Here is a 27,137-nt window from a genome sequence, read left to right on the forward strand (position 1 = left end):
ATGGCTGGGTTGCTCTCAACTGGTTGACTTGGCCACTTGCCTGCCTGCCCTTGCACTATGTAATATAAATATAGGCGTTGTTATGATTTGCCAGTTTCTCTAAGAAAATATAGCAAGAACTTGAAAGTAACCTTGACAAAGTTCTTTAAACTACTTAGCGAGAAAAGTGTTTTTTTCATCCATTAATATGTTGAAATTCAGGATGCTCATTTATATAATGTGCTTTTGCAATGGTGTGACTTTTTACAGTTTTTAGAGATCTTTTTAATCCTATCCCTTATTAGAAAACTGTTTTACTTATTCTATCTTAATTTCCATAAAAATCTTTCAGTTTATCCATTTAAAAATGTTTTAGTAACTTCTTTAAAATCCAGAACATTCTTAGAAAAAATAAAAACCATTTTCTTTTTCTCAATATAACTTTTAAAGCATACTTGAATTAAAATCATTTTCAGAGTGGGGGGAAAAAGATTTATATGAACCTGTGACAAAATCTAAGCAGTGTGTTTATTATTTTTATTATTTGCAGAATTGTCTTGACAACCCTATCTGAAATAGCACACTCTGAAAAAGGAAATAAAATTTGCAGTTTGGGGTTATGTTTCCTACCCTTCTGCTCTATGATGTGAAGAAAAGGAAACAGAATGGTATTTTGTCAGAAACAGGCATGACTTAACTCTGTTTCTGTTTTCCCAGATATGATCTTTCTTCAGGGATCAGAGGTCATATTTAAAGTGGCTCTAAGTCTTTTGGGAAGCCATAAGCCCTTGATTCTGCAGCATGAAAACTTAGAAACCATAGTGGACTTTATCAAAAACACACTACCTAACTTGGGCTTGGTACAAATGGAGAAGACCATCAATCAGGTATGATTCAGTCCTGACCTTCCAGATACTTATCGGTTCCTGGGTCTGTAAAAGCTTCAATTTCTTCTGAGCAAAAGCTGTTCCTTGCTGCTTTCTGTTCTGAAGAACTTCTCGCATGGTGCCTGGCATGTAGGAGGCACATCACAAATATATGCTGTGTGATTAAATGTGTGCCTGGGTGTATATGCTGTGAGTGTCATGGTGAAATGATGCAAGGAAACTTGGGGGCAGTGTGGCAGCAAGTTCAAGTCATCAGTAGTTGCTTTCATTTAAGAACCTTCAGCTCTAGTAGTTCTCCTGAAATGTGTACATTTGTACAGTGCAGACTTTCATAAAAAATGATTTTTCTGTTGAATGGTATTAATTGAAATTAACTCTTTGCTAGCAGAGTTGTGTTAGGGGCATATATTCTATGACTGTGTAGTTTTTTGTGCTTTTCCCCCAGATTACAGTTCCACATCTGTGGCTGCAGTGCCTCTGGTTTCTTTCTGTGGTAGAGTTGTTGCTGTCTGAAATGGTGGAGTTTTAGAGGTGGATTTGGCTGAGAATTACACTTGGCCAGATGGTAAATGGTTTGGATTGGCCCTGGGAGTAGATTTCAGTTCTGTGTAAGGAAGAATCTTGCAGTAACTGTTGCTGTTAATGAAAGGCTAAGCAGTTTAGCAGAAGACAGTCCCCATCAAGTGTCCAGAGGCCAGGTGACCAAGAATGTGCTGGAAGAGGTTTCATCTCTGGGTCACTGCATAGTCAGCAGTCAGTCCTCTCCTAAGTCTAGAACCTTGATTCTGCAGTTATGCCCCAGAATTGATCCCTAACCATGACAGTGTGTGGCGGGTGGGGAAAGCAATTTTTGGAAAGTCTTCTTAAAACTAAGGTTTGGCTTTTGGAAGGTGATCACCACATAGATCACCACATCTAAGCCAATGGAGATAATTACTGGGAGCTTTCAAGAGCATGATCAAATATACAATCCAGACAGGTGGTTCTGAGGTCAGCAACAGGTCTTCTGACTTTCATATCCTTAGATATGCCCTTGAGATGCTGCTGGAGTCAGGTGGGAGAATCCAGGCAGACTTGGTGTAAGTGTGTAGGTTGCACAGAATCTGCCTTGGGGGCCCAGGTTTTCATTTCAGCAGTAATGAAAATATAGAGCAGTCAGGTAAAAGCAAATAATAGAATGAAGCTTTTTTTTTTTTTTAATCCTTATTCTGGAGATTTCTTATAGTCCAGATGATCCAGCAGTTCCAGTGGATTGCATCCAGATGCAGTGTTTTTGATCTTCATTTGCTGCTCCATCTTAGGTGTTAAGCACAAGTTGGCCTGAAAAAGGAGAGTTTTCATACCTGTTGTTACTTTGTACCTCTGCTCACTGCATATACCAGTGTGAAAGAGGATTTCCTTCCCACTCACACTGATCTTGAGCTAACTAATAGGCTCCATTCTTGATGTTATTTTACTTCCCTGGCACAATCCTCTGGAGGTGGATGGCTTTGGCTTATTGAGTCCTTGCTTTTTGCTAGGTTCTAGGAAATCTACACATACATATGATCTCATTCAGTCATGACCGCATTCCTGAGAGGATATAAAGTGGTTAATTTACTGGCCCACACTCACTCTACAGTGGAGGGGAAGGGTGGGGCTTCAACTTGTCTCATCTCAAATTGCTTTAGCAGCTGTTCAACATTCAGTGCCTCTGGGAGTCATTTAATTATGGAGCTTTCTTTGTTTTATCTGTATCCTAATACTGAACTATCTGCCTTTTGCATTATTTAATTTGTGTCATATTTATATTTATTCCCTTCTTATTTCTTTTTCTGTCTGTTTCATAGCTGCTGGGGCAAACCAGAGAGCCTTGCTTGCCTGGACCAAATCTTCATCTAGTGAGTGCCCACTGCCAGCTTGTCCTGGCTCTGGGACAGGCCTCTCAGTGACATTCCGTTTACTGGGTGTGGAACTCCAGGAAGAATCCCATTTCTCCCTTATTCCATAAAAGGGTAGTACTTACCAAAAGTACCTGATATCCTAGTAGGCATCAGGTACTCTCTAAATGTTGGAAGTGTACAAATGGGAAGAGAAATTGTGTAGAGATGTACCTGATTTGTTTCAGGTAACTGTTTTGAATTTGGCATTCAGTGTTACACTGACTCCTTAACAAGTCTAGGATTAGGATTCCAATTTTTATAGTAAGGAAACGGGGCTTAGAGAGTAACATGCCCGGCACTGCATGCCTAAGGGCAGGGCTTACAGGGGCAAGGCCATGGGTTCCTGAAGGCTGCTGCTGGAGTCAGGTGGGAGAATCCAGGCAGACTTGGTGTAAGGGTGTAGGTTGCACAGAATCTGCAATGGGGGCCCAGGTTTTCATTTCAGCAGTGATTTTGGTAGAAAACAGATAAACTCTGCATAGTCTCCTTGCCTTCTGTTTCTGTCTAGAACCTGGCATCTGAGTGTTCTGTCAGCCTGGCTGTCTCTTCCCCGCCAGAGGGTGCTTGAGTCTTGAGTCCTGCATGGAGATCAGATCTGGGCATGGTGCAGTTCTTCAGCAGGCTTAGAGCTGCCAGGCCTGAACCTGGGCAGTCCACGGGGTGGAGATGATGTGTGCTCATTGCATGCTTCAGAGCATGGGCCCTGAAGATGACAGGTTGCGATGGGAGAGTAGAGTCTGGGGGGTTCTCTGTGACAGCTACAGCCCATTTCATTATGTGCTGTCCCTATAGTCAGCTTGGTCAACATTCCAAATGGAAGAGAGACTTTTGGGCCAAGGACTGGGTTCTGGAGCTCTGGCTTAGTACACCCAGGTTGGGAGCAGCCACAGTGCATTGACAGTGCAGGTAGAAGACCCAGGGTCTCTGAAACCTCCATGACAGTTCCTTAGTGTGACCTTGTACTCACTGAAGGAACTGTCAGTTGCACGTAAGCACTAGCATCTTCTGACTCCAGCCTCAGTTGGGAGGGAGAGCCTGTGGCTTCTTTTCAACATCCTTTGGGTCTATTCATTGTGGCCCCAGCATTATCATTAGATCAGACTCTGGGGCCCACCCCAGACTGCTGAGTCAGAATCTGTATTTTTACAAGATCACCTGGGGACTCACTTCTACAGGACCATTTGAAAGCTGTACAACTTTAAGAACTGGTCTCTTGCAATTGAGGATGAAATGAGATTTGGTAGGATGAAAGCAAAACCCTAACAAAGTTCCTGTGTTCAGAAGATATTGCAACTGTGAGGTGGCTTCTTCTGCCCCTTGGGGAGGGAGCCTTCCAGTCTTGGGCAGTTTGCACTATTGAAATGATTAGTTTTGTAAAAGAACCAACAGCGCCCCACCAAGAGGATGGGACCAGTAGAGAGAGTATTTTACCACTGGCATTGTTTAAAATTGCTCACATGTGGTGGTAATAAAAGCAGACCAACTCTTAGTCGACTTCATTGTTTTTATTTTTATTTTATTTTTTTTTTCTTTTTTTTTTTTATTGTTGGTTGTTCAAAACATTACATAGTTCTTGATATATCATCTTTCACACTTTGCTTCAAGTGGGTTATGAACTCCCATTTTTAGCCCATATACAGATTGCAGAATCACATCAATTACACATCCATTGATTTACATATTGCCATACTAGTGACTGTCATGTTCTGCTACCTTTCCTATCCTCTACTATCCCCCCTCCCCTCCCCACCCCTCTTCTCTCTCTACCCCCTCTACTGACCTTCATTTCTCCCCCTTGTATTATTTTTCACCACAGACAGTGCTCCCCTTGCTGCCGACACCCATGCCAGCTGCTCCCACTGTCCATTCCTGGAGATTGGGAAGCAGGGTCTGGGGATTAGGAAGGTGGAAAGTATGTGGCTAGTTTTGCAGGCCACCAGAGTTAAGGCTTTTATTATACAGTGTCCATGAACTACAAAGAGAAACACTGAGTCTCCCATAGCAATTGAGCTAAGAACATAAACAATCCACTGAATGGGGAGAGCCAGTAAACACTTGTCTGGGAAAATACTTAGATTCATGCATAATTTAAATTTCTGCATAATATACAGTGCTTACCTACTAGATGACAAAACTGACATTTTTTAATGTCAGGATACAGCACCTAGGGTATACTGTATCTGGCACATTGGTATGTTGCCAGTGGCATTGTACCTTGACTGTTGTTTCCACTTGGGAAGCAGTTTGGCAATATGTATCACAAGCAGTAACATGTAAAACCTTTAACTCAGTAATCTCAGTTCTTGGAATGTATCCTTAGGATATAATCCAAAATATGGAAAGTCCATTTGTATAAGGGTATTACTTTGGAGTTGTCATTTATAATACAAAAATTTGAAAGTAACAAGATATCTAACACTTGACATAGTCATGGTACAATAAATGAGGACACATGAAGTCATTTATAATTATGGTTATGAAGACACAGCAACATGAAAGAGCTCTTAGAATATACTATTAAATGAAAAAAGTGAGAGAGGAAATTTTGTTTTTAACTAGAAAAACATTTATGGAAATAAGAATAAAAAGAAATAGAAGATGGGAGTTTTATTGGGAATTTTTCTTCTGTTTTGCAAGCTTCCTATAATGTAGCTATATTGTTTTAATAACAAAAAAATGAATGGTTTATCTTTGTGGCAAGATATTGAAAATGGGGTAATAACTAATCCATACTTTGGCAAACAGAAAAGAATGTTCCCTTTTCTCCTGTTCCAATTCTGGAACTTTCCTGAAAACCTTGGAGAAACTGAGAGTCAGGATGGTGGGAAGGCATAGATCAACTCAAGTACCGTCATCCTGCCATGGACCCAGAAGAAAGATTACATTCAGAGGGGCCGGGTGCCTTGCAGTTGTGGCGGGATGGTGCTCAGGGAGTGACCTATGCCAGATGGAGCTGAGCACTTGAGCGCTGCTCCTCCACTACATCCCTGTCCCCTTCCTGTGAGGTTGGGCGTCTTTAATATTTCTCTTTTTTTGTTCAGGCTTTAATCTTAGGCCTTCCTGTACTTTCTCTAGCTAAAACTGGCACCAACAGTGTGTTGCTTGTGTCCTGTTAAGTGTGCAAGGACAAGGATCCCTCCTGCCACCACCACCCCTTCTGTCCTTTGCCCAAGTAATTTGCCTGGGGCTGAACACATTGTTCAGGAACCAGGATTCTTTCCCCACCCGCCACACACTGTCATGGTTAGGGATCAATTCTGGGGCATAACTACAGAATCAAGGTCTGTTGAGTGTTTTGGCAGTCAGGAGGTGGTGATGCAATTGAGCTGAGGCGATTAAGACTCAGAGTGGCTCCTACAGAGGAATGGAGCCTGGAGGAGTGTGCACCCTTAGCCACAGCTGAGAGCCATTAGTCATAACAGGTCATCCAAATGTGTAAAGAGCCAGAGGTTTTGTTCCTGAGTTTTCTAGGTTAAGAGATGATTTGAAAATAAATTTTTGTGGACAAAATAAGTAATTGTGTTTATGGCACTTATTTAGTACCAGATTTATAATTACACAGAGGTGCCACAGCACTTTTATGGTTTTTGCTTTTCAAAAGTTCCATGACGTGGCATCCATTCTAGTTTTGCTGAGGCACAATGTTGAAAAGTGGGGGTTTTGTTACAGGTGTGTGCAGCCAGGCATGTGCAGGGTGCTGTGTGAGTTATCTCATTTCATTCTCAGCACTGGTAGGTGGTGTACATTTGCCCCATGTTGGAGGCCAGGAACTGAGGATGGGGAGGTTAAGTAATGCTCTCAAGATCATTTAGAGAGTTTCCAGTAGAGCCACCGTTTCAAGGCTGACTCAGTGACCTTGATGGTAACCTGGAGGTGGTGATTGCCAGTGACCTCTTGGTTACTCTGAAGGCCAAAGGAAATCAATTCAACACAGTCCCCTTATCTCTCTCTCACCCACTTGATCTCATGGTCTCATGCATGATCTCTTGTAGTTTAATTCTTAGTCACAGAATGACTTTTGAATCCATTTAGTGTTAATCACTGTATTAAACTGAAAACCAGGAAGATGAAAATTCACCTTCAGGGAAAATAATCTTTTGACAATTGTGACAAAGTAAACATAGCTTTGGGGGAAAAAAAATTGATGTCCAGGGAGGTAGGTTAGCTTGGATGTTCACAGAGTGCCATCAGGGGACGATAGCTTCCCACTGGTGTCTAACTTGTGTTGGAGTTTGCTTTGTAAGGAAATGCAGTAGAGGTAGCTCTGCTCTTGCAAAGCCTCGCTTCAGTCTGAAGTGTGTTCTGATCAAGCAGACATTCACCTGGGCCCAGCGCGACTGCATTCTCAGGTCCACACTGGGGCCTCATCCCTTGTGCTGGGAGGCCCTGGCCCATAGGGTTCCTTGAGAGATAATGGGAAGGAAAGAGGACCTGCTGGGCAACAGCAGCATCTGTCTCCTGACTCCCTGCCCCCTTGCCCTATGGAACCCTGTATCTTTCTTGCCAAGAGAAAGTACAGATGCCATCCCTGAGTCACTTGTGCATGTAGAGCTTCATTTCACACACGTGGTATTTTTCATCACAACTGCTGTGATGAGAAGGGAGACAACTCAGGCATTGTTTCATATTCACTCATCTGTGTGGGTGGCATTTGGGTTTTGGCTCATTTCAGCATATCTGTGCAAAGGGCACAGTTCCATTACTTAGCTGTTCTTGCAACCCTGAAAACCCAGCTGAGTTATAATTAAACTTTGGTGACTGTGCAAATAGACTTCGATTATTTTGTTTTGTTTTCTCCCTTTAACCCGTAGTTGATGTATCTAAGCTAATAGAATTTTCAGAGAAAAGAAGTAATAACTAAATAAATTTTTGGAAGTCTTCTTAAAACTAAGGTTTGGCTTTTGGAAGGTGAGTATCAAGAACCTGTACTTATTGTTACCTCAGAATTATTTCTGGATGCCTCTTCTATCCTTTCTTCCCAAATAAAATGATTACCTCTTCAGCATAGAGAGTTTTCCTTATTTATCATGCCTTGCTAAGCATATTGCTAAGCATGAGGAGGTGATTAATAGATGCTCAGTGACGTGTGTGTGTGTGTGTGTGTGTAGGCTTACATGTGAAATTTTTCTCTTATTTGGAGCCTGATGGCCTTTCTGTATCTAACAGGTGTTTGAGATGGACATCGCTAAACAGTTACAGGCTTATGAAGTTGAGTACCATGTACTTCAAGAAGAACTTATTGATTCCTCTCCTCTCAGTGACAACCAAAGAATGGATAAATTAGAGAAAACCAACAGCAGCTTACGCAAACAGAACCTTGACCTCCTTGAGCAATTGCAGGTAGAGCATATTTATTAGACAGCTCCCTGAACCATGGTGCATAGTCGTTCATTAACTCACCAAAGGCAACAGCAGACTGGGCTTTCCCATGACCAGAGGACCTTTTGCACCCTGATCTGTTTGTAGTTGGGATCAAAGGTATCTAAGGAGAATGGGTCTTTTTATTACGGAGCAGACATATTATCCTTGCTAAGGTCAGACAGTCCCAGGGCTTTCTGGGAGGCTTTTTTCTTACCCTTTTAGGAGAGACCCAGAGACAAACTTGGCTCAGGATGCTGTGGCACTATAAGTCGAATGCCAGCGATTGCGTTTAGAGTAATGACGAGAGCTGAGAGCCTTAACTGCCATGAGGGAAACAAGCTGGGTCTGTGGAGGGATGACAGGGGAGCAAAGGAACACAGGAATCTGCCTAACAAAGTTAACTAAAACAGTGGTCGTTGCTTGTGAATCCTTGGGAAACGTCCATCTTGATGTGGGTGAGGACCTAGAGGAGAGAGGTCACAGGGCCTGTGCACACAGGGCTGAGGTGCAGCGGCACTGAGGCACAGTCCAGGCCCTGACCCTGCCAGACGTGGAGTAGCCCCACCCACACTGTCACCTGGGCAGACTGTTACTACTCTGTCTTGTTCCCTCATCTGTGTGACAAGGACAAAAGAAGACCTCGCTACGGAGAATAGCTCCTTTGTCGGTCAGATGACATAAAGTGGCCATATGTTCTACTTTTTTTTAATGTCATAAATGGGTGAATGCTGTCATTGTTCAGGGATTGTTTTAAGAGTATTTTTAAATTTTTAAGTTGCTGTGGAGAAAAATGGATATTTTCCTTAAAAAATGTGTTTTATGGAGTTACTGGGCTGTGGGTAGAATAAACTTTCCATCATGATCTGAGCCTGACTGTTCTGTAGAAAGTTCCTGCTTTACAGACTGGAACTTGGCTGTGATATGAGAAGGGCCAGCATTTGAGATCCTAATATAGACCAGCTCTTGTCTGAAAGGCATTTATCCCAGCAGACCCTAGTAGATGTTTGCTGTACAGGAACAAACAGAAAATACTTTCCTTAACCAGTCCTAACTACCAGTCACATTCTGAAACAAAACTTATTTTTCTCTTCAAGAGTGAAAATGTGCCTGTATACACTGTCCTCAGAAGTCTGAGCTATAACCCGAAGGGAGGTCTCAGGGGAACAAAAAGCCTCATCTGGCCTGCAAGAGTACAGTGCAAGTCACAGTACAGGTGACCATTTAAAATGGCTTCTGAGCCAACAGCATGTCCCTGAGATACAATGTGACGGAAACCCTTGTAACGCAGCTCCCATTTGCACTGGAAGCATCTGTCTTGTTAAGACCAGCGGGACTCACATAAAAGGCTCATTTTCTTAAGCTAATGCCCAGGTGGTTTTTGGTGATGAAGAGTAGGAAACCATCTGATACAGCTTTTGACCTTTAGGAAGGTCAGGGAGTTGAGAAAAAAAGATGCTCATTCCTCAAGAAAGTGGTGATTGGTAATTATAGATGTTCTCTCTGGAATGGTCTTTGTCTTGACCTAGTGGTTCCACACTTGTAGGAAAATCATTCAGAATTCCTGTTTATGCCAGTGTTATGGTTTAGATATGAGGTGTCCCCTAAATGCTCATGTGTGAGACAATGCAAGAAAGCTTAGAGGTGGAATGATTGGGTTATCAGATTTTAAACCTAATCAGTTGTTAAGCTCCTAATAGGGATTAACAGGGTGGTAACTAAGGTAGTTAAGGTGTGGTTGAAGGAAGTGGGTCACTGAGTGTGTGCCTTTGGAGGTTAATTTTGGCCCTGGTGAGGGGAGCATGCGCGCGCGTGCGCGCTCTCTCTCTCTCTCTCTCTCTCTCTCTCTCTCACTCTGCTTCCTGATGCCATGTCTTGAACTGCTTTCTTCCTCTACACCTTTCTGCCTTGGTACTCTGTCCCACCCCTCAGGCCCAGAACAGTGAAGTTTGTCATCTGTGGATTGAGAATTCTGAAACTATGACCCCCAAATAAACTTTTCCTCCTCTAAAATTGTTATTGTCAGGTCTTTTGGTCACAACAGTGAAAAACCTGACTAAGACAGCCAGTCACCACAATTACTGAGTCCTGGCTGTGCTGGGGGACCACCAGGCTGAGTGGGACACTGCAGCTCTTTAAGAGTTGGGCTGGGTTGTGGTATTTTTGTGGGGGTTTTAGGTGTAGTTTTTCATCCTCTCTGGGACTATCCATCTCACATGTGGGAAGCCTGCCTCCATTTTGTACAAGAAAGGTGTCCAGTATAATCCTGAGGTTTTGTGTGTAACGCACCCCCCCACACACACACACACTGCCCATATCAGAATTGACCTATTTCTTAACTTGGTTCTGTTCATATGGTTGATGAACATACCACAGTCTCTTTTTGTTTATTTGGTAAACATAAAGGAATGTGTCTAGAAGCTAGAGGTGAAGTTCTTCAGCCTGTTTGCCCAGTAGCGCTTCCAATGACGACATGGACATGCCAAATGGTGCCACATGGCAGTGCATGTAGATTTTTTTTTTTCACTATAATCAGCAACTACAAGCTCTTGAGCACCCACACTAAGCTAGAGTCTATAGGACGCCAGATCATGTGAGAGAAGATGTGACTTTCTCCATAAAAGAGCTTCATTCTTACTGAGGAAAACTGCCATTCTTGCAGAATGAGAAATGACTGTGCAAAGTTCACTACTAACCATGAAAAATTAGCTCACTTCTAAGCTGCATGTTTGTGAACATGTTTGCTATTCTCTGAGTTGTGGGGTACACCTTGCAATGCAGTGAGAATTCAGAGTGATGGGGTAGGTCCTGGTTCAGGCCTTGACAATGGGTAGGATTTTGATGCTCGGAGAGTAATGCACAGAGCTGACCAGCTGTGCCTCTTGGTCTTTTTTTTTTTTTTTTTTGAATGTTCTAGTGGCACAATTGGAGTTAGACCTGGAGTCATGAGTTTTCTGTTCAGCACAGGGATTGTCTTTTTTTGTTTGTTTTTAATACTTTTATCCGTTTATTTATTTATCTATCTATTTATTTTATATGGTGCTCAGGATTGAACCCAGTGCCTTATGCATGTTTTGCCACAACCCCGGCCCCAGGGATTGTCTTACTAAAAAATCTTTTCCTGGTTTTGAAAACAAGAAAAAAATAGCTGTACCATTTTTTTCTACATCAAATATATGGGGCATGGAAATGACTGGACTGATCAATGAGATAGAGTCGTCCTGTACCAACCAGAGCACTGAGGGTACAGCTGTGAGCTCAGGCACGGGCTAGGCAGGCTCCGGAGACCTTAGTATAAGTGTCAGAGCTGTGCCTGCTCTCATGCCACTAGAGCAGACGCTTGTTGCCTGGGAATCCAACCCTAGTGGATTAGAGAGGAATCCCAGTTGCTAGAGAAATACCTGGGAGCTCTGCCCACCTAGCACCCATGTGTTAGGTGCTGCAGAAGTGAGGTGCATGAGATCCTCAGTCCTTGTTTGGAGCTAGAGTGAGGAAGCTGCTCACCTCTGAGGGTGGTGACCGGTCAGTGAGCCAGGGCCTGGTGCCCTCTCAGCAGAATGCTGGGCCATCCTGTGTTCCCAAGGAAAGGAAAGTTCCTAGGTTTGTGATGTCTTGTTAGTCTGTGGAAAATAAGAAAAAGAAGCCAGGCATGGTAATGCACACCTATAATCCCAGGAACTCAGGAAGCTGAGGCAGGAGAATTGGAATTCAAAGCCAGCCTCAGCAATTTAGGGAGGACCTGTCTCCAGGAAGAAAAAAACAAGGCTGGGGATGTGGCTCAGAGGTTAAGCGCCCCTGCGTTCAATTCCTGGTACCAAAAGAAAATATTTTTGTTTAGAGAGCTTAGTACCCTGACCATCACATGGAAGCCATTTTGACCATTTGTCAGTGTGGAATCAGTTTGTACCTGTAGCTATATTAGTATTAGTATTATATGTAGTATTAGTTAGAATAGGCCAGGCTGTGGTCAAGTCATATATAAAGCTCCCCTCTCAGCCTCCCAGCACAGAAGTCTGGGTGTCCCTGAACTCTCCTCCTTCTCCCTGAAGGGTTCTTTGGCTGTGTCTTCCCTGTCCTCCCTGCAGTCAAGGGGGTCAGGTTTCCTCCTGTGCTATGCAGCCTTCTCATTAGCTGGCACACAGAGCAGATAAAGCAGGGAAGAAAGTGCTAGAGGCTCTCGGGTGTTGGTAGGGGCCTGCCCAGCTTGCCTGCAAGGGAAGCTGGAAAAAAATGGCTTCCTTTGTGGCCAGAACTGATAGTCAGCCATAGGCTTGTCTTTGCCAAGACACGGCTCCAAAGTGCTCTCAAGACTGGGCAGCAGCCGAGTGCACAGCGGCCTCACCTGTGTTACCATGGGCAGGTGCATTCTTATTTCTCTTTCTGTTCTCCAGATGGCAAATGGTAGGATCCAGAGCCTCGAAGCCACGGTAGAGAAGCTCCTGACCAGTGAGAGCAAGCTGAAGCAGGCCATGTTGGCTCTGGAGCTGGAGAGGTCCGCCCTGCTTCAGATGGTGGAGGAGCTGCGGAGGCAGCCTGCAGAGCCAGTCACTAGGGAGCCAGACTGCACCCAGCCCGAGGCCTCGGGGGACTAATGGTTCCGGAGAAATTGTACACTATCCCAACACTGTCCAGGCCTTAACTAGGAGAGACAGAAGATGCTGGAGGGAGAAAACAAAGTGTGAAGCAAACTTCTCAGGGAGGAAACTGGCTTGCCAACATGCAGATTCTTTTGAGCTCAAACTTGCAATATAGAGGGCCCATGTCCCGGTTTTTTTTATTGTTTTAGGTTGTGATTCGTCCCTTCTCCAGCTTGATTACTGTACTCAGTAGCTTTAGATGGCATGGACGTGAATAAACGCACCTTTACTTTTCCTGGTTATTTCCTCTTTGAGTAGCACTATGTTGTAAAGAGCATTTGTAATACTGGGTTCCAGAAGCAGGAGAGGTTCAAAGATGATTCCTCAGGCAAAGTGTGAGTCTGTCATTCAAGAGAGGGTTTGCGTGACCATACCAGTGAGGTACAGTTGTCCCTTGTCTATTCTTATTATGGAAACCTAAGATGACCCTGGGGAAGGACTGAGATTGTTTTATTTAAATTGGACATCTTGATCACTTTTAAGTAAACCTGGCTACTATCCTTGATATTTAAGGAAGTTTGTCTTTTTAAAGAAATTGAGTGTTTCCATACAAATTTGCTGGTCTTTTAAGTGTGGTTGATCAAAGTCATGGTAGATAATATTTTCAGGGAGATCACCAGTGTTTAGACTCCAGCTGTGTGGCTGGCATGCGGCCCGCAGTGGTGCAGCCCGAGGTGTTTGCTTTTCATGGAGGTTGCATTTCATACTATGGAGTCATGTATTTGTCCTTTCCTATTGTATGACGTACTGCAGCCATGTGTTCCTTGGAGTCCTGTCTTTTTGAACTCTTTTGAGTTCTTTCCACCCCTTGGATATCTAGTTCCTTGCAGAAAGACAGGGCACATTGAGATTTTTAGGGGTGTCCAAGATTCTGGGACTTTAAAAAAAAAAAAAAAGATGGGTCTGAACTTGCAATCAGATGTATGGCAGCTGACAGTTTTCCAGAGGTAGAACATGTGTTTTGAACAGAATTCAGAACCCAGCAGCAACTCCCTCCCTCAGGATGATGAGGACCTGTGCCTTCAAGCAAAATGCCGCTCATAGCTGCCCTGGTTTCAGCTGGTCACTGTGTACGGCCCCTCCCCTGTGCTCTCAGAATGGGTTGTTTTCTTACGAAGAATTAGAGAAGAACTGTGCGGGCACAGCTCACTTCCCTGACAGCAGAATCATTTCTGGTCTGTCTTATGTTTCTTGGGAGTTTCTTTTGACTCTCGTGGTGGTGGAGTCTCTTTTAAGTCCCGGATGAAAGGAGGGATTGCTATAGTTGGAGTCGTTTGAATCTCCTGGCCATTTCAAAGGGAGACCAAAATGCTGTCCCCTGTGCCTAAATGGTTGGTTGGCATTTGAGACTCCTTTCTGTTCCCCTGGATCAGAGAATAGTGGTTCTCATGTTCCTTTGAGTCATGGTTTACCAAGATGACACAGTAAAGTCTAGAAGCTGCTATCCCAAGTGGTTCCACTGGATAGCTTGGAGGAACGAGAGCTTCTTTCCACATCATATTTTACTATTTGAATGTTTCATAATGTTGAATTTTGGACATCTTACTACCCTTATTCAAAAATATTGACTCTGCATTAAGAAATAAGAAAGCAATAAAACAATAAATAACCTATGCCTGTGTTTTTATGGTGTTTGTTCTTTTTAACTTTGCAGCTTTGGTTTGCAGCCCAGGAGTGCCTCATGCATACCTGTGTCCAGTATGAATGTTAACTGTCACATTGTTACCCAGGTGTTGTGGTATTATGACACCTACACAGGGAGTGGATATTAGCACAGATGAGGACCAGCTCCACCAGGTGTATGTGACAGTGAGTGCTGCTCCAAGATTGCATTGGGCAATAACACCATTAACACAAGCCTCTGGGTGTAGATTGAACAGCCAGCCTGGAACTTACCAAGGAAAGATAGAGGCAACTCAGGTCAATGTGAAGATTTTGGGAGGCAGATTTTAAGGACATGTTTTAATTCTCCCAACGTAACTATATGCACACACACATGCACTACAAGTCCTGTCTTTAGATATCATTTGTGCTTCTTACACTAGACATTATGAGCCCTCAGGAAGAACATACTACATAGGGCTTGGATGCAGCTGGAGAACACTCAGTTTGCTTCCCTCTTAGGAGTTACATATAGATGGAAGAGCTGAGTCTATTTGCAGGCTTGTGTGTCTGGTTTGATTGGGGAACCAGAGAAGAGTTGCTGGGAGTGGGGGGCTGAGGGATTTGGATTTTGTTACAAGAATTAGACCAAACCCAAGAGTGGAAATCCAGAAGGAGCTGTGGGAATCAAGAGAAGTCACGAGTTAATCCAGCTGAGATGCCAAAGCACAGCTAGCTGCTGAAGGGGGCCTGGCAGGAGGCATGGAGTTCTGTGGGAAGCTGATGCCAAAGTGATCGCCTGGTGGGTGTATAGCCAGGGATCTGGGGCCAGCCTGGGTCAACACTTGGAAAGCAAAGGTGAAAGTGAAGCAGCAGCAAAGGAAAGGCCACAGTGGAACGGACCAGGCACGCTGGACAACAAATGGCCATTTGAGGAAAATGGCTTGCTTCCCTTTTGCCTTCCAGAGCTCACACCAGCACATTTTGGAGCCAGTCCTGATTTGGAACCACCAGAAAATGGGACTCTGGGAAACGTGGTTCTGAATTAACCAAGTTGACATGGTACAAATGGGCTGCGGTTTACTTTGGAACATCTAATTTGAATGTCAGTATACATGTAAGATGCATCATACAGAGGCCCTTCATCAAAGTGTATATGATTAATATTTCATAGAGTTCAGATTCATAGGTGGTTTTTGCCATTGATGGTGCAATACTGGAGATAGAAAACCCAGGCTGCTCCCAGACTCCCTGCCACCCTTCATCTGCTCCCTTCTGCCTTGTGTCACCAAATATTCTTTAAATGAAAATCCAGAAATGTTCCATGTGATACAATAATTTACAAATCATGCTTTCTTAAATCTAAACGCTGCTTTAAGGGTTTGTTATGGCTCAAAATAATCTTGGACTAGGGAAGCTGAAGGGAACCTATCTCTGCATACTAGAATCGGCTCCCATCTCATTTTGTATAGGACGAGCTAAGTCAAGATCAGAAAGGTTGGCTATAGGACCAGAGTAGACCCCTACTCTCCTACCTGCCCAACAGTGGACACCACCCAACTTTAATCTCAGTCCATTTCAATTTTAAAATATTTAAATTTTTTTAAAAAAAATTTAGTTGTAGATGGACACACAGTATCTATCTTTATTTTTATGTGGTGCTGAGGATCGAACCCGGCGCTTCATACATTCGAGGCAAGCACTTTACCACTGAGCTACAGCCCATCCCTCAGGAACCAATTTTGAGGACAATATTTTATAAAGCAGAGAGTTGGAGAATGGGAATAGGAAAGATAGTAGAATGGATTAGACATTACTATCCTATATGCGTATATGATTACATGGCCAGTGTAATTCTACATCATGTACAACCAGAAGAACGAGAAGTTATATACTCCATATAGGTATAATATGTCAAAATACAGTCTATCATGTATAACAAATTTAAAAAAGCAGAGACAGAGCTGCTTCATGTTTACAGGGTTTTCTGTTCCATGAGGAGTTCACATCTGGGTCACTCTTGAAGGTGCTTATAATGCCTTTGATTTACCTGAGTTAAAAACTGGGGGATTCTCCAGTGAGTCCCCCCATGAGTGGATTCCAAGGCAGAGAAATGCTGCCAGAGGATCTCACTTAATCAGCTACGTTTATCCATTAGAGGCGCTCTTTGTTCTGGATTTGTTATCTTTGAACATTGAAAAACGTTTGCACTGAAATGTTTTTAGAAGAAAAATAACACAGAATTGCCTTTGGTTGTAGAGAAGGAAGCCCTTCCACTATGTCGAGTTTTGTGCTGTCGTCTCTAGAAATTATTGGAATGATTAGGGAATAAGCGTTCTGCTGTAGAGCAGCCACAGTGGTAATTTTTCAGACCATCTAAATTAATAACACTAAAATAGAAGGCTCTGAGTAGATAAAAGCCTTTTTAGAAAAACCTGTGAACCAATTAATCACCCGTTTGGGTTGCAAACCCTAATAGGAAAGTGTTTGGACTTACATCACCATGTGTATGTTTATTAATAAATTTGTGCATAACTAAATTATTCTGGAAGTTTTGAATGAAGTAAAATAAATTGTTTAAAAATAATGTTGCTATCTGCTGAGGTTTTGGGTTTTGTTTTGTGGTGCTGGGGATTAAATCCGGGCCTTTGCTCATGCTAGGTAAGTGTTCTACCACTGAGCCCTAATCCCAAGCCCTATGCAGTCCTTTTTTTTGGGGGGGGGGGGGCACTTAACCTCTGATCCACACCCCCAGCCCTTTTTATATTTTATTTAGAGACAGGATCTCACTGAATTGCTAAGTTGCTGAGGCTGCCTTTGAACTTGCAATCCTCCTGCCTCAGCCTCCCAAATTGCTAGGATTACAGGTGCGTGCCACCATGCCCAGCCCTATCCAGTCTTTTTTTAAGGACATCATTTTAAATGTTGTTTTAAGACTGTGATCTACTACTTCAGATGTCAATTTCCTAGTTCAACTTAATATGATAGTTGGTGTTTTGATGGTGGTTTTGCATTACTGGGGATTGAACCCAGGTGCACTCTTCCCCTGGGCTAAATCCCCAGCCCTTTTTATTTTTTGATAAATCTCACTAAGTTACTGAGACTGGCCTCAAATTGGTGATCTATTGCCTCACCCCTCCTGAGTTGCTGAGATTACTGACATGCACCCACTATGTCGGACTGAGAGTTGGTTTTGATGCACTCTCACAACTGAAAAAAAAAAAAAGTAGCTTCTCAAACCTAGTAACTACATGGAGGAAAAACACTACCGATCACACTAAGTCATGATGCCCAGTATGCACTTTTGTTCACCAGTTAGACAGAAGGCTTGGTTGGAATCTGGCTAGTGAATTTCCATCTTCTCTGATGGCAGGCCATTCAAACTAATCAAAATGTGTTAAGAGTTTTATAATTTTAACCAAAGGCTTTAAAACACTGAAACTCTTTATTTGGAAACTTGAACAAATTATAAAAGCATTTCCAAGTTTGTTTGAGTAACACCCTCACATGATTTTTGCCAAAACATGACCTAAACAATGGAAACACTTTGAAACATTCTTTTCTGAAAAGGCCTCTCCATAGCATTTTCTCAGTGAATTTTTCTTGGGTTCAGCCCACTTGGAGCCCTCTGCTCTGGATACAGTGGCAGGGTGGAGGTAGAAGTTTCTGGCCATCACATGGCCACCTGCTCACCTGCGTGTACCTGTGTAGGCATACCATCTCTGCAGCAACCCTTTCCTGCAGAGCTACAGGAGATGTGTGGTTCTGGGCTTGCAAAGTGCTTGGCTGGGTGGAGCAGAAAGAAGAGCTGAACAGTGTGTGTGTGTGTGTGTGTGTGTAGAATGGAGCCCGTGAATCACAGTACTGTTACTTGAGTGCCCTTTCCTCAGACCCATGGTAGCTGACTGGGACAGCCTGACATGGCCAAGATCTCGCACCTTTGTTATATTCTTTCTCCCGGGCAGGTTTGTCTGCTTTTCCTCAATCTCTTGACTACAATTTCCTGCCCTTATTTTTCCCTTATTCCATAATTGGATCTGTGTTGTTGACTAGCTTTGAAGGTCTCCTTCCCACTCTTCTAGAAATGTCTTCTTTTTAAACCTTGTAACTGTATTTCTGACTTCTTCTATCTGTGGGAAAAGCTGACTCTGATTACTGTTCAGCTTCAGCTCTGCAGGGTGACACCCCAATGTCCTATCTTGAAAACGTGTGCAGATGGTGAAGTGGTGCATTAGGAAGGTAGAGGCAAGTTTGCTTGGAGAGGTCTATTGACTGGTATCAAATTCTGTTCACCTCAGTTCTGCCTGAATTTTCTAGGGAGGAGGGTATCACCTGTTTTCCTTCCTTTGAAGTACATGGCCATCAACTCTACTACGTTTCATACACTCCATCTAAACAGCTTGGTTACTCAGAAGGATAAAGTTAGCTTTTCCACTTAGAATCCCTCTCTCTTCAATAAGCCCTGTCTTCAGTTGAGCCGGACCTCCCTGTCTCTTCAGGAGCAGTTCCACAGCCACCATGTCTCACCTGCTTGCCAGCCGCCTCTTCCTAGCAAGGGTTATGGTGCTCCCTACTACATACCAAGCCTTGTGCTAGGTTCTCAGGCCACCTGTTCAGTGTCTGCTGTCATTGGGCTTTTTATCTAGGAGGGGATCGGAGATAGGAATGAGTAAACAAGATCTATCACGGGGTGGGGGGTTTCCACACAGAAGCCTCACAGAGGAGCTGGGATTCCAGGGAGAACTATGAGCAATAAACTCCTATTGTTTATAAATCACCCAGTCTAAGCAGCTCAAATAGAGAAAGACACCCACTTAACAGCATGTCTTTTTCAGATAACAAAAATCAATACTTTTGAGGATAAATTTCCTATTACTGTATTGTCCCATAAATAGAAAAGATAAGTTGTCTTGATCTACTACTTCAGTGTACACAAGGGACTCTGCTCTTCTCAATTTAGCATCAAACTGCAAGGAGACAAGAGTTGGTAAGATGGTGAGACGGTACAGTACAGCGCCTGGCAGGGCCTGGCCTTGTTTCAGCTGACGATGGCCTCACCTGCGTATCCCACAGCCAGCCTGCAGACTCAGCCCGGATGACTTCATGCTGTGATGATCAGCAAGGGGAAGCTAGGCATTGGAAAGACGTTCCTCAACATCTGGGGGAAAGTCAGGTGTGATTTCATGGCATGAGAGTGTAAGGAGACTTTGTGGAACTCTCTAAAAGTAAATCCAGACATTATTCAAATGACATTTCAGGGTACAGAGAAAATGTGAACAAGAGAAAAAGAATTGTGGCTCATAGAGCCAAGTGAAACCTGTCTGCATGGACTGTGGGAATGTCCTTAAATCCTTGGTGCCTTGTTGAAGAAGCCCCCCGAACTTTTCAGGTTCTTCTCCCAAACTATGTTTAATTTCGGCTGTGCAACTGAACATGTGATCCTATTTTGACCTGACATTTTCAGAACATTCAAATCCAAATTGGTGGCCTTCCCATTGGCCATGGTTCTGACCCATGTCTCATTTTGACCCTCTTCAGTTTTACTTTGTTTGAGCTGCTTAGACTGGGTGATTTATAAACAATAGGAGTTTATTGCTTATAATTTCTCAAATCTGTAACATCTTCAAAATATGTGAGGAACTAGATAGAACTTGGTGACTATAAATTGAAGCAACATCCAGTGGGTATAAAGGACAGGCCCTGGTGTCAATGGAATCCAACCCTGGTTGTCTGTTAAATGGAAATAACATTATTTCGAGGGACTGTTTCATATTTATGAAAAGCAAAGAACTCTGTGGCTGACACCAAGTTAACAAACAATAACTGTTGTCATTACATGATGATGCTATGTTAAATGGATCCAGTTCTGTGAGCTTGAAATCACCCCAGGCAAAATTCCTCTCCAGATTGAAAACTTTTAAAATAGGTGATCTTTAGAATCATTATGAGTCCCTAAGATCATTTCATGCTGGGCCAATATAATTTTATGTTTCTGAAAGTTCAACAACCAAACATAATATGGGGAGCTGTGGGAAAGCAAACTTTGGTGCCATAAAAGCTTTTGACAACATCTATTTCAATAGCTTAAAATAAAGCTTATTAAAGAAAAGTAACATGGACAGGACAGCCCAGATGGGTGGACTTAACAAGATAAACTTGTAGAACTGTAGATGGTGCTTCTGAGTCTCGGTTGTATGTTAGAATAACCCTGGGAGATTTTTAACAGTACCAATGTGGGTAATAAACTCAGACTCCCTGGGGTAGGGCCTAGACATTGTTGTTCTTGTTTGTTAAACTCCCCAGTGATTTTAAAGTTTAGCTAAGATTGAAAACCACTGCTGTAATTGATAATAGACTGAGGTGAGCCTAAGAGCCATGAATTTAATTTCCTGAGCTGGGTTTAAATTTATTAAAGGACAGTGTATTTTGTGGGTCCTTAGCCAGCCAGTGAACATTTATATCAGAGACCTATATGGAGATCTAGGGAGCATGCCTTTTAAATGCAGTGAATGGCAGGACTTTGATTGACATTGACAAGCTAGACAAGTGACCTGATTTGAGCAAGATGCACTTTTATGTCAGATTCTAAACTCACCATAGGGCAGTGGGTCCCAAAGTATAGACCACAGACCAATGGTATCAATGTCTACTGAAACTTGCCATAAATGCATTAATTGGTTCTTCTTCAACCTACTAGCTCAGAAATTCTGGAGGGTGGGATCGACACTCTTTTAACAAGACCTTCAGGGGATTCTGATGCATGCTACAGTTTGAGAACCACTGTGCAGAGGGAAGAGTCCCACTGGACGAGCACAGAATGGGAGACACCTGGGTTAGCAACAAGCCATGACTGTGAAGAGCCTCTTTATTGATTTATAGTTTTATTCTTGCTTTCTGATTGCTATAAAGACCTTCATATTTTGCAGGTCATGAGACTTGTTTATCTATTCTGTGTTCACAGTATAAATCCAATTATTGAAAATCTGAGTAATTTTGGAAATTGTTAAATAGTTAGAAATGTTGAGTATGTAGTATAATGATATAGTAGTAGAGTTGCCATATGTCAGCCACTGTTATTAGCCACTAGGATGAATATTAGCTCATTTACAGGGAAAGACGTGATTATAGCTACTGGTTGGGTAGCAAGTGTTGAGGGTAAAAATCATTGAACTTTCAGTGTTTTTGATAGGTCACTAGGAGCTCTGTGTACCTGAGCATCTTTGGGATAAATACATGAAATTAAAAAATTAACGATCACTGTGAATTAAATTTTAACGCCCCCACACCCACTTGTCCCTAAATTAAAAACAACACAGAGGCAGGTGAGAGGAAGAAGAAAAACCTGTCTCAAAACATGGAGGGAGCAAGAGAAGGCAGAGAAGTTGGGAGAGACCCTGCAAGGCAGACACCTCGCCCTGTTTGCACACATCTGTAAGAGCTGGCGTATCTGAGGGCAGGGCTGCCAGCTGAGTGTGGGACAGTGTGAGGCCTGCAGTGTGCCGGGAATAGATTCTCTGTGGCTGGGTCCAGCCTGAGCCCCCTCTAACTGCTTCTTGGACCAGGAAGGTTCAACGAGGCCACCTTGGCTATATCAGTGCTGCTTGAAAGTGTGCTGAAGCCCACCATTTTAAGGGTTTTGCTTCTCAGAGTCTGTTAGCACGTGTTAAGGGTGCTGAGAAGTCCTACCGTAAAGAAACCCAGTTTTATGGTTTGATATGAGGTGTCACCCCAAGTTCCTGTGGGAATTTGGGGGGCCGGGACAATTAGATTATGAGAGCTGTAACCTAATTGGTGGATTAATATAGATTACCAATTTGAATGGATTCATGGGGGTAACTGTAGGCAGGTAGGACATGGCTAGAGAAAATAGGTAACCGGGGTGTGTCTTTGGGGTTTATATTTCCCTGGTGCTTTGCCTGCTCTTTCCCTGCTTCTCAGCAGCCTTGAGCTGGGCAGCCTTCCTCTACAGGCCTCGCTGCCGTGAGGTTCTGCCTGACCTCAGGCCCACAGCAGTGAGTCAGCCTCCCGTGGACTGAGACCTCTGAAACACGAGCCCTAACAAACTATTCCTGTTTTCAATTGCTCGTATCAGGTATTTTAGTCACAGCAACGAAAAGCTAACACACCTGGTTTCTACCTTTTTCAGCATGTGTGTAACATGTTTCCCCCGCTGGTAGATATGTTCATACATGTGACGGATGCTCCAGCCTACAACAGAAACATACAAGACAAAAATGAAGTCCTCCAGAGTTCCCTCCACCTCCTCCCACCACACAGAGTAATGACTTCATTCAGGTCTCAGCTCAAATGTCACTCCTGACCACCCTGGCAGCTCACCCCACAGCATCTGCCCCTTCCTTCTGATGCGTGTACCCTCCTTTTCCCGTCCGGGTTCCTTACTCCAGCAACCTATTCCAAGTTTGGTTGCTTATTATTTGTCTTGGCCAGAGAAAAGGAAGATAAGTGGGGCAAGGCCTGCTTTCCTCACTGTTCTATCCTACAACACCACCTGGGCATACGAGATGCTCAAATATTCACTGAGCAATTGAAAATATGTCTTCCATTTTTGATGGAGACTCCCAGAACTTGCCTTCTAATAGACTTGTGCTTGGGTTTTAAATCCTTAAGTGTATTCAACCCCTTCATAATATTAATTATTTTGTTGTGCCCAGTGTGCTTGAGAATAGGCCCCATGGTCTGGAACATTCATCGATGGTCACTCTGTCTCTATCACAGTCCCATCTCTCCAGGTTCCTGGGGGCTTTATGTTCTAGCTGGGGTGGGAGCCAGAAGAAACAAGGGAGGCTGACAGCTCTCTTCCTCACCAGGGGACCCTACTTCTGAAAAGAGCTGCATAATGTTCACGCCCACTTACTGTTATGGCTCTATCAAGGGAGAGGCCACAGAGTCATCTGATTTATTCCCCACCAGAAAAATCATGTTCTTATCTAAACTATCTTGATTTACAAGATTTTTTAATGGCTTAAAAGTGCCTTATCAGCTTAAGCTGATATAAGAACATAAATATTTCATAATTGTGATAATATATACAGCTCCAGACGCAAGAAAATTTCCATCCCCATGAATGATCCTTATAAATAAACCAAGCAATCACACACTGCAGAAATAACTAGAATTTCTATGACTTCACAGGGAGCCAAATGGAAATGCCTGGGCCAAGTGAATGCCAAAGTCACTGCATACTTAAAACGTGGTCAGGCGCTTCATAGGAGCCAACTAGGAGTTTGGGTCCAACTAGGACCAGGCATTAAGTGGAACCTAGTTAACTGGAGCCCTAAAGTTGAATTTTTAGGCTTTGTTTTGGGGGAATGGGGACATACTACAAAAAAAGGATCTCATATAAAGGATCTGGTTAAAACCAAACAGAAACAAGACTCCAGCATCCAGTAGCAGGTCTGGAATCAGGTTTGACTCTGAGGCTTATATGCCACGTGTTGCAGCCTCTGCCATCTGGATGCACGGTGGCCTGCAACCCAGCAGGGTCCCGAATGATTAAAAACAGGCCCAGGCGCTGGTCCACGAGATGGAGATTTTCAGCATCACTGGTTAAAATAAAATAGTTTTGTGTTAACCAGAAAAGATCAGTTATCAGAAGAACCTTATTTCCTCAGCATTTTGATTTTTGAGATTTTTCTGGTGATAAGAAAGCAAATTATTTTTCAAGGGAGAGCACTCTAGCAATTTATCTGGGGAAATTTTATCTTCTGGAGCAAGGTGTCCATGTGTTCCTTTTTTGGGATGGACATAGAAGAAGCCAAGACAAAAATCAAGTATGCCTAGTTCTTCCCAATCACTCAGTTCCCAGGTGACTGGTACCTGCCTGAGGGCAAGGCTGCACATGTTGGCCAGAAGAGGTCATTTGATTCAAGCTGTCACCATAAATCTCCCTAGAGCAGAAGTGATGATTTCTTTTACTCCTCTGATTCCAAATCCTCCAAGTAAGTATCTTGGCAGGCGGTGACTGTGGAGGGAAGAGAGGAGTGAATGCCTGGAAAAGTCAGGCCAACTCTAGGTTTGGGAAGGTTCCAGGTCTGTGCCAGCAGGGTGGAGACATGTGAAACTACAGGTCCCCGCCCAGGCTTAAAGACGGGTGGGTGGGCCCCAGCCACAACCTCACATCTTAGCCCTCTCCAGAGTTTGCCGGGAGGTTCCAGCATTCTCTGTCCAAGGCAGGCATCCTCAGCCTGCGGTGTACTGGGGCTGTGCGGCTGTCACCACGAACACTAACCCAGTCAGGAAGCCCCTCGGTGTTCATGGAGAGGATGGGATCAAAATGGGCTCAAGTCCTAAGAGCACCAAAAGAAAACATTTTTCATGTGTATGTTTGGAAACATTTTCTCATAGGCAGAGGCCCACAGAGCCTTCAAAGGCCACAAACCCAGAAATGTTCTGGAAGCCCAAGAAGCTTTCCCCTACCTCCTGAGGCTGCAGGGCAAGGCTGCGGTGTCCTCCAGATGGTGCCTCAGCCTCTCCCCTCTCATTCTTCTGGCTTCTTGTTTCTTCCCTCAGAAGCTTCACTGCATCTGTGGGAGTCAGGAAGGACAGAGGAGCCAGTGCCCTCTGAGAGAGGGTCTCGACGCAGAATGGGCAGAGTCCCAGTGGCCTGAGGTTCTGGGGGGAGTGTAGATACTTTCTGTGTTTATTCACGGTACCCACCATGCATTCCCACCCCCAGACTAGCACTGAGACCACGGAGGACCCAGATAGATGCCCGAAAAGAAGCATAGAACGGTTAGATTCTTTGCCATATTAAATGGCTTCTGTCTGGATCCTTCCTCTACTGGCTCCGTCCTTGTCTGTGGTCTTTCCTGCCGCCCCCCTCAGTCTGGCTTGCAGTGAGAACACTGCTCCCGGCCCCTCCCCACATCCCTACGTCTGAACCCCAGAGCAGCAAAGACTCCAGCTGAAGAACCCCCAACCATAAGATGCAAATCAAGTCAATGCTGTAGGATTGTACTGCCCAGTATTATAGCCCCTGGACACAGGGGACAGAAATGTAGCTAGTCCAGATGGAGAGACACTATCGTATGACATACACATCAGACTTTGCATACTATGAAAAGGGAACACAATATGTCTGTCGTGAGTGATCCATGCCATTAGCATAGACCAAACATATTTGTGTCATTCCACAAAGTCACAGTTTATTGAGTAACAATAAATTCACAGGCTACACCACTTTCAGCCAGCGCAGTTTGTTGAATACTCACGGCTCACCTGATGTAGTCATGAGTAGTGTAATCACAGGTTCTTTTATTTCAATCTTAATTACTAATATCTCTAACCCTCCAGTCAAACATCACACTTTAGAGAATTATATGGACAGGTTACAGAAAGGCTAAGAAAGGGTTAAGGCAGCCTCAGGGGTTGAGGAGGCTGAGCTGAGAGCAAAGTCAGGGAGAAGAGATGAATGCAAAGGATCGCTGTAGGTGGTCAGATGACAACCAGCCAAAGAACTTATTCAGGGTACAGAGCTGCCAAAGTGCAGGAATTTATTCTGGGCAGGGTCCGCATGGACCGGACAGTTTCTGAGTGTCAGAGTGGAGTGTCAGCTTGGGATGTCAGCTCGGAGTAGGCCAAGCACGGTTGTCCCGGGCAGGAGAAACCATGTTGTACTGAAGCCCAAGGACAGATTCAGAGGTTCATCACTGTGGCGATTTCCCTGGGCAAGGCTAGTGACAAGGAATGACCAGGTGACAGGTTCAGGGTTCCCCATGTCCAGTCTTGGGGGCCTTTATGGGCCTCAGGTAATGGGGTTGCTTCATTCGGTGATCTGGTGAATTCGATAAGCTCATGAGCCTGGTTTTTCTGATATGAGTTGGATACACCCGTACATCCGTATGCTCTGATTAATAAGTTCACAGGTGGCCATTTTTATTAGTGTGATTAGTTTATCAGTTTGTGCCTTATGGTTGTGCTAAGCAGATGGTGGTTGTTTACTTGTACAAACTAGATGTGGAGTCATTTACCTCAGCACCTAAACTCAACATGGAGTAGCTTATGGCCAAGTACTGCTTTACCCAATGGAGTAGCTGGTTAGGCTCAGCCTGAAAATTGCTGTTCCATGCATCACGGAATGACTCCGACCAGGGCAGAGACTACTCTCCACATGTCTCGTTAATAATGTTTATATCAATACATTTCAAAACAGTACTGTTTTTGATGGACTGCATTAAATAAAATAGATTATTAAACTTAATTTCATCTTTTAAATTTTCATTTTTACTAATGTGACTGCTAGAAAACTTGAAATGCACTATGTGCTTTGTATCACATTTCTTTTTCTTTTCCTTTTTTTTTCCCCCCCTGTACTGGGGATGAAACCCAGGGGTGCTCTACCACTGAAATACATCCCTATCCCTTTTTATTTTTCATTTTGAGACAGGATCTCACTAAATTGCCCAGCTGGCCTTGAACTTGTGATCCTCCTTCCTTAGACGCCCAAATAGCTGGGATTATAGGCGTGTCACTTTGTATTTCTGGGAGTGCTGAAAGAAATGTCTATCTGGCCTCAGGGTTAGGAGAGGTTAGACCGGGGAGGTTGGGGAAGTGCTGAGATCAGAGGGGAGAGTCTCATTAGGGAATTGAGAGGAGGGCTTTGGGGCTTTCACTGGAAAGAAAGGATTTCACTTGCTAACAGAGCAGCCCAGCTGGGGCAGACCCCGCAGGAGGTGAATGGGGTTTTCTCTGGTGTCTACTTCCGATGACTGTTAGTGCAAGCTTGCCTTTTG

At 43.7% G+C, this 27,137-nt stretch overlaps 1 protein-coding gene across 5 annotated transcripts in view; it reads left to right on the forward strand.

The window, feature by feature from the left end:
• Tbc1d1 (TBC1 domain family member 1) overlaps window positions 1-14,396 on the forward strand; it is a 220,853-nt gene extending 206,457 nt beyond the window's left edge. For all 5 annotated transcript variants that reach the window (XM_046447077.2, XM_046447305.2, XM_046447393.2 and 2 more), the window contains 3 exons: window positions 697-866; window positions 7,955-8,128; window positions 12,538-14,396. In XM_046447077.2, coding sequence (XP_046303033.1) covers window positions 697-866; window positions 7,955-8,128; window positions 12,538-12,738 — 545 coding nt within the window. In that variant the 3' untranslated portion in view covers window positions 12,739-14,396. The remainder of the gene's footprint in view (window positions 1-696; window positions 867-7,954; window positions 8,129-12,537) is intronic.
• The last annotated feature ends 12,741 nt before the right edge of the window (window positions 14,397-27,137 follow it).

Source organism: Marmota monax, unplaced genomic scaffold (genome assembly GCF_021218885.2).
Source record: "Marmota monax isolate L192 unplaced genomic scaffold, Marmota_monax_Labrador192_F-V1.1 WCK01_AAM20220418_F8-fsc00025, whole genome shotgun sequence".
NCBI classification, from domain to species: domain Eukaryota; kingdom Metazoa; phylum Chordata; class Mammalia; order Rodentia; family Sciuridae; genus Marmota; species Marmota monax.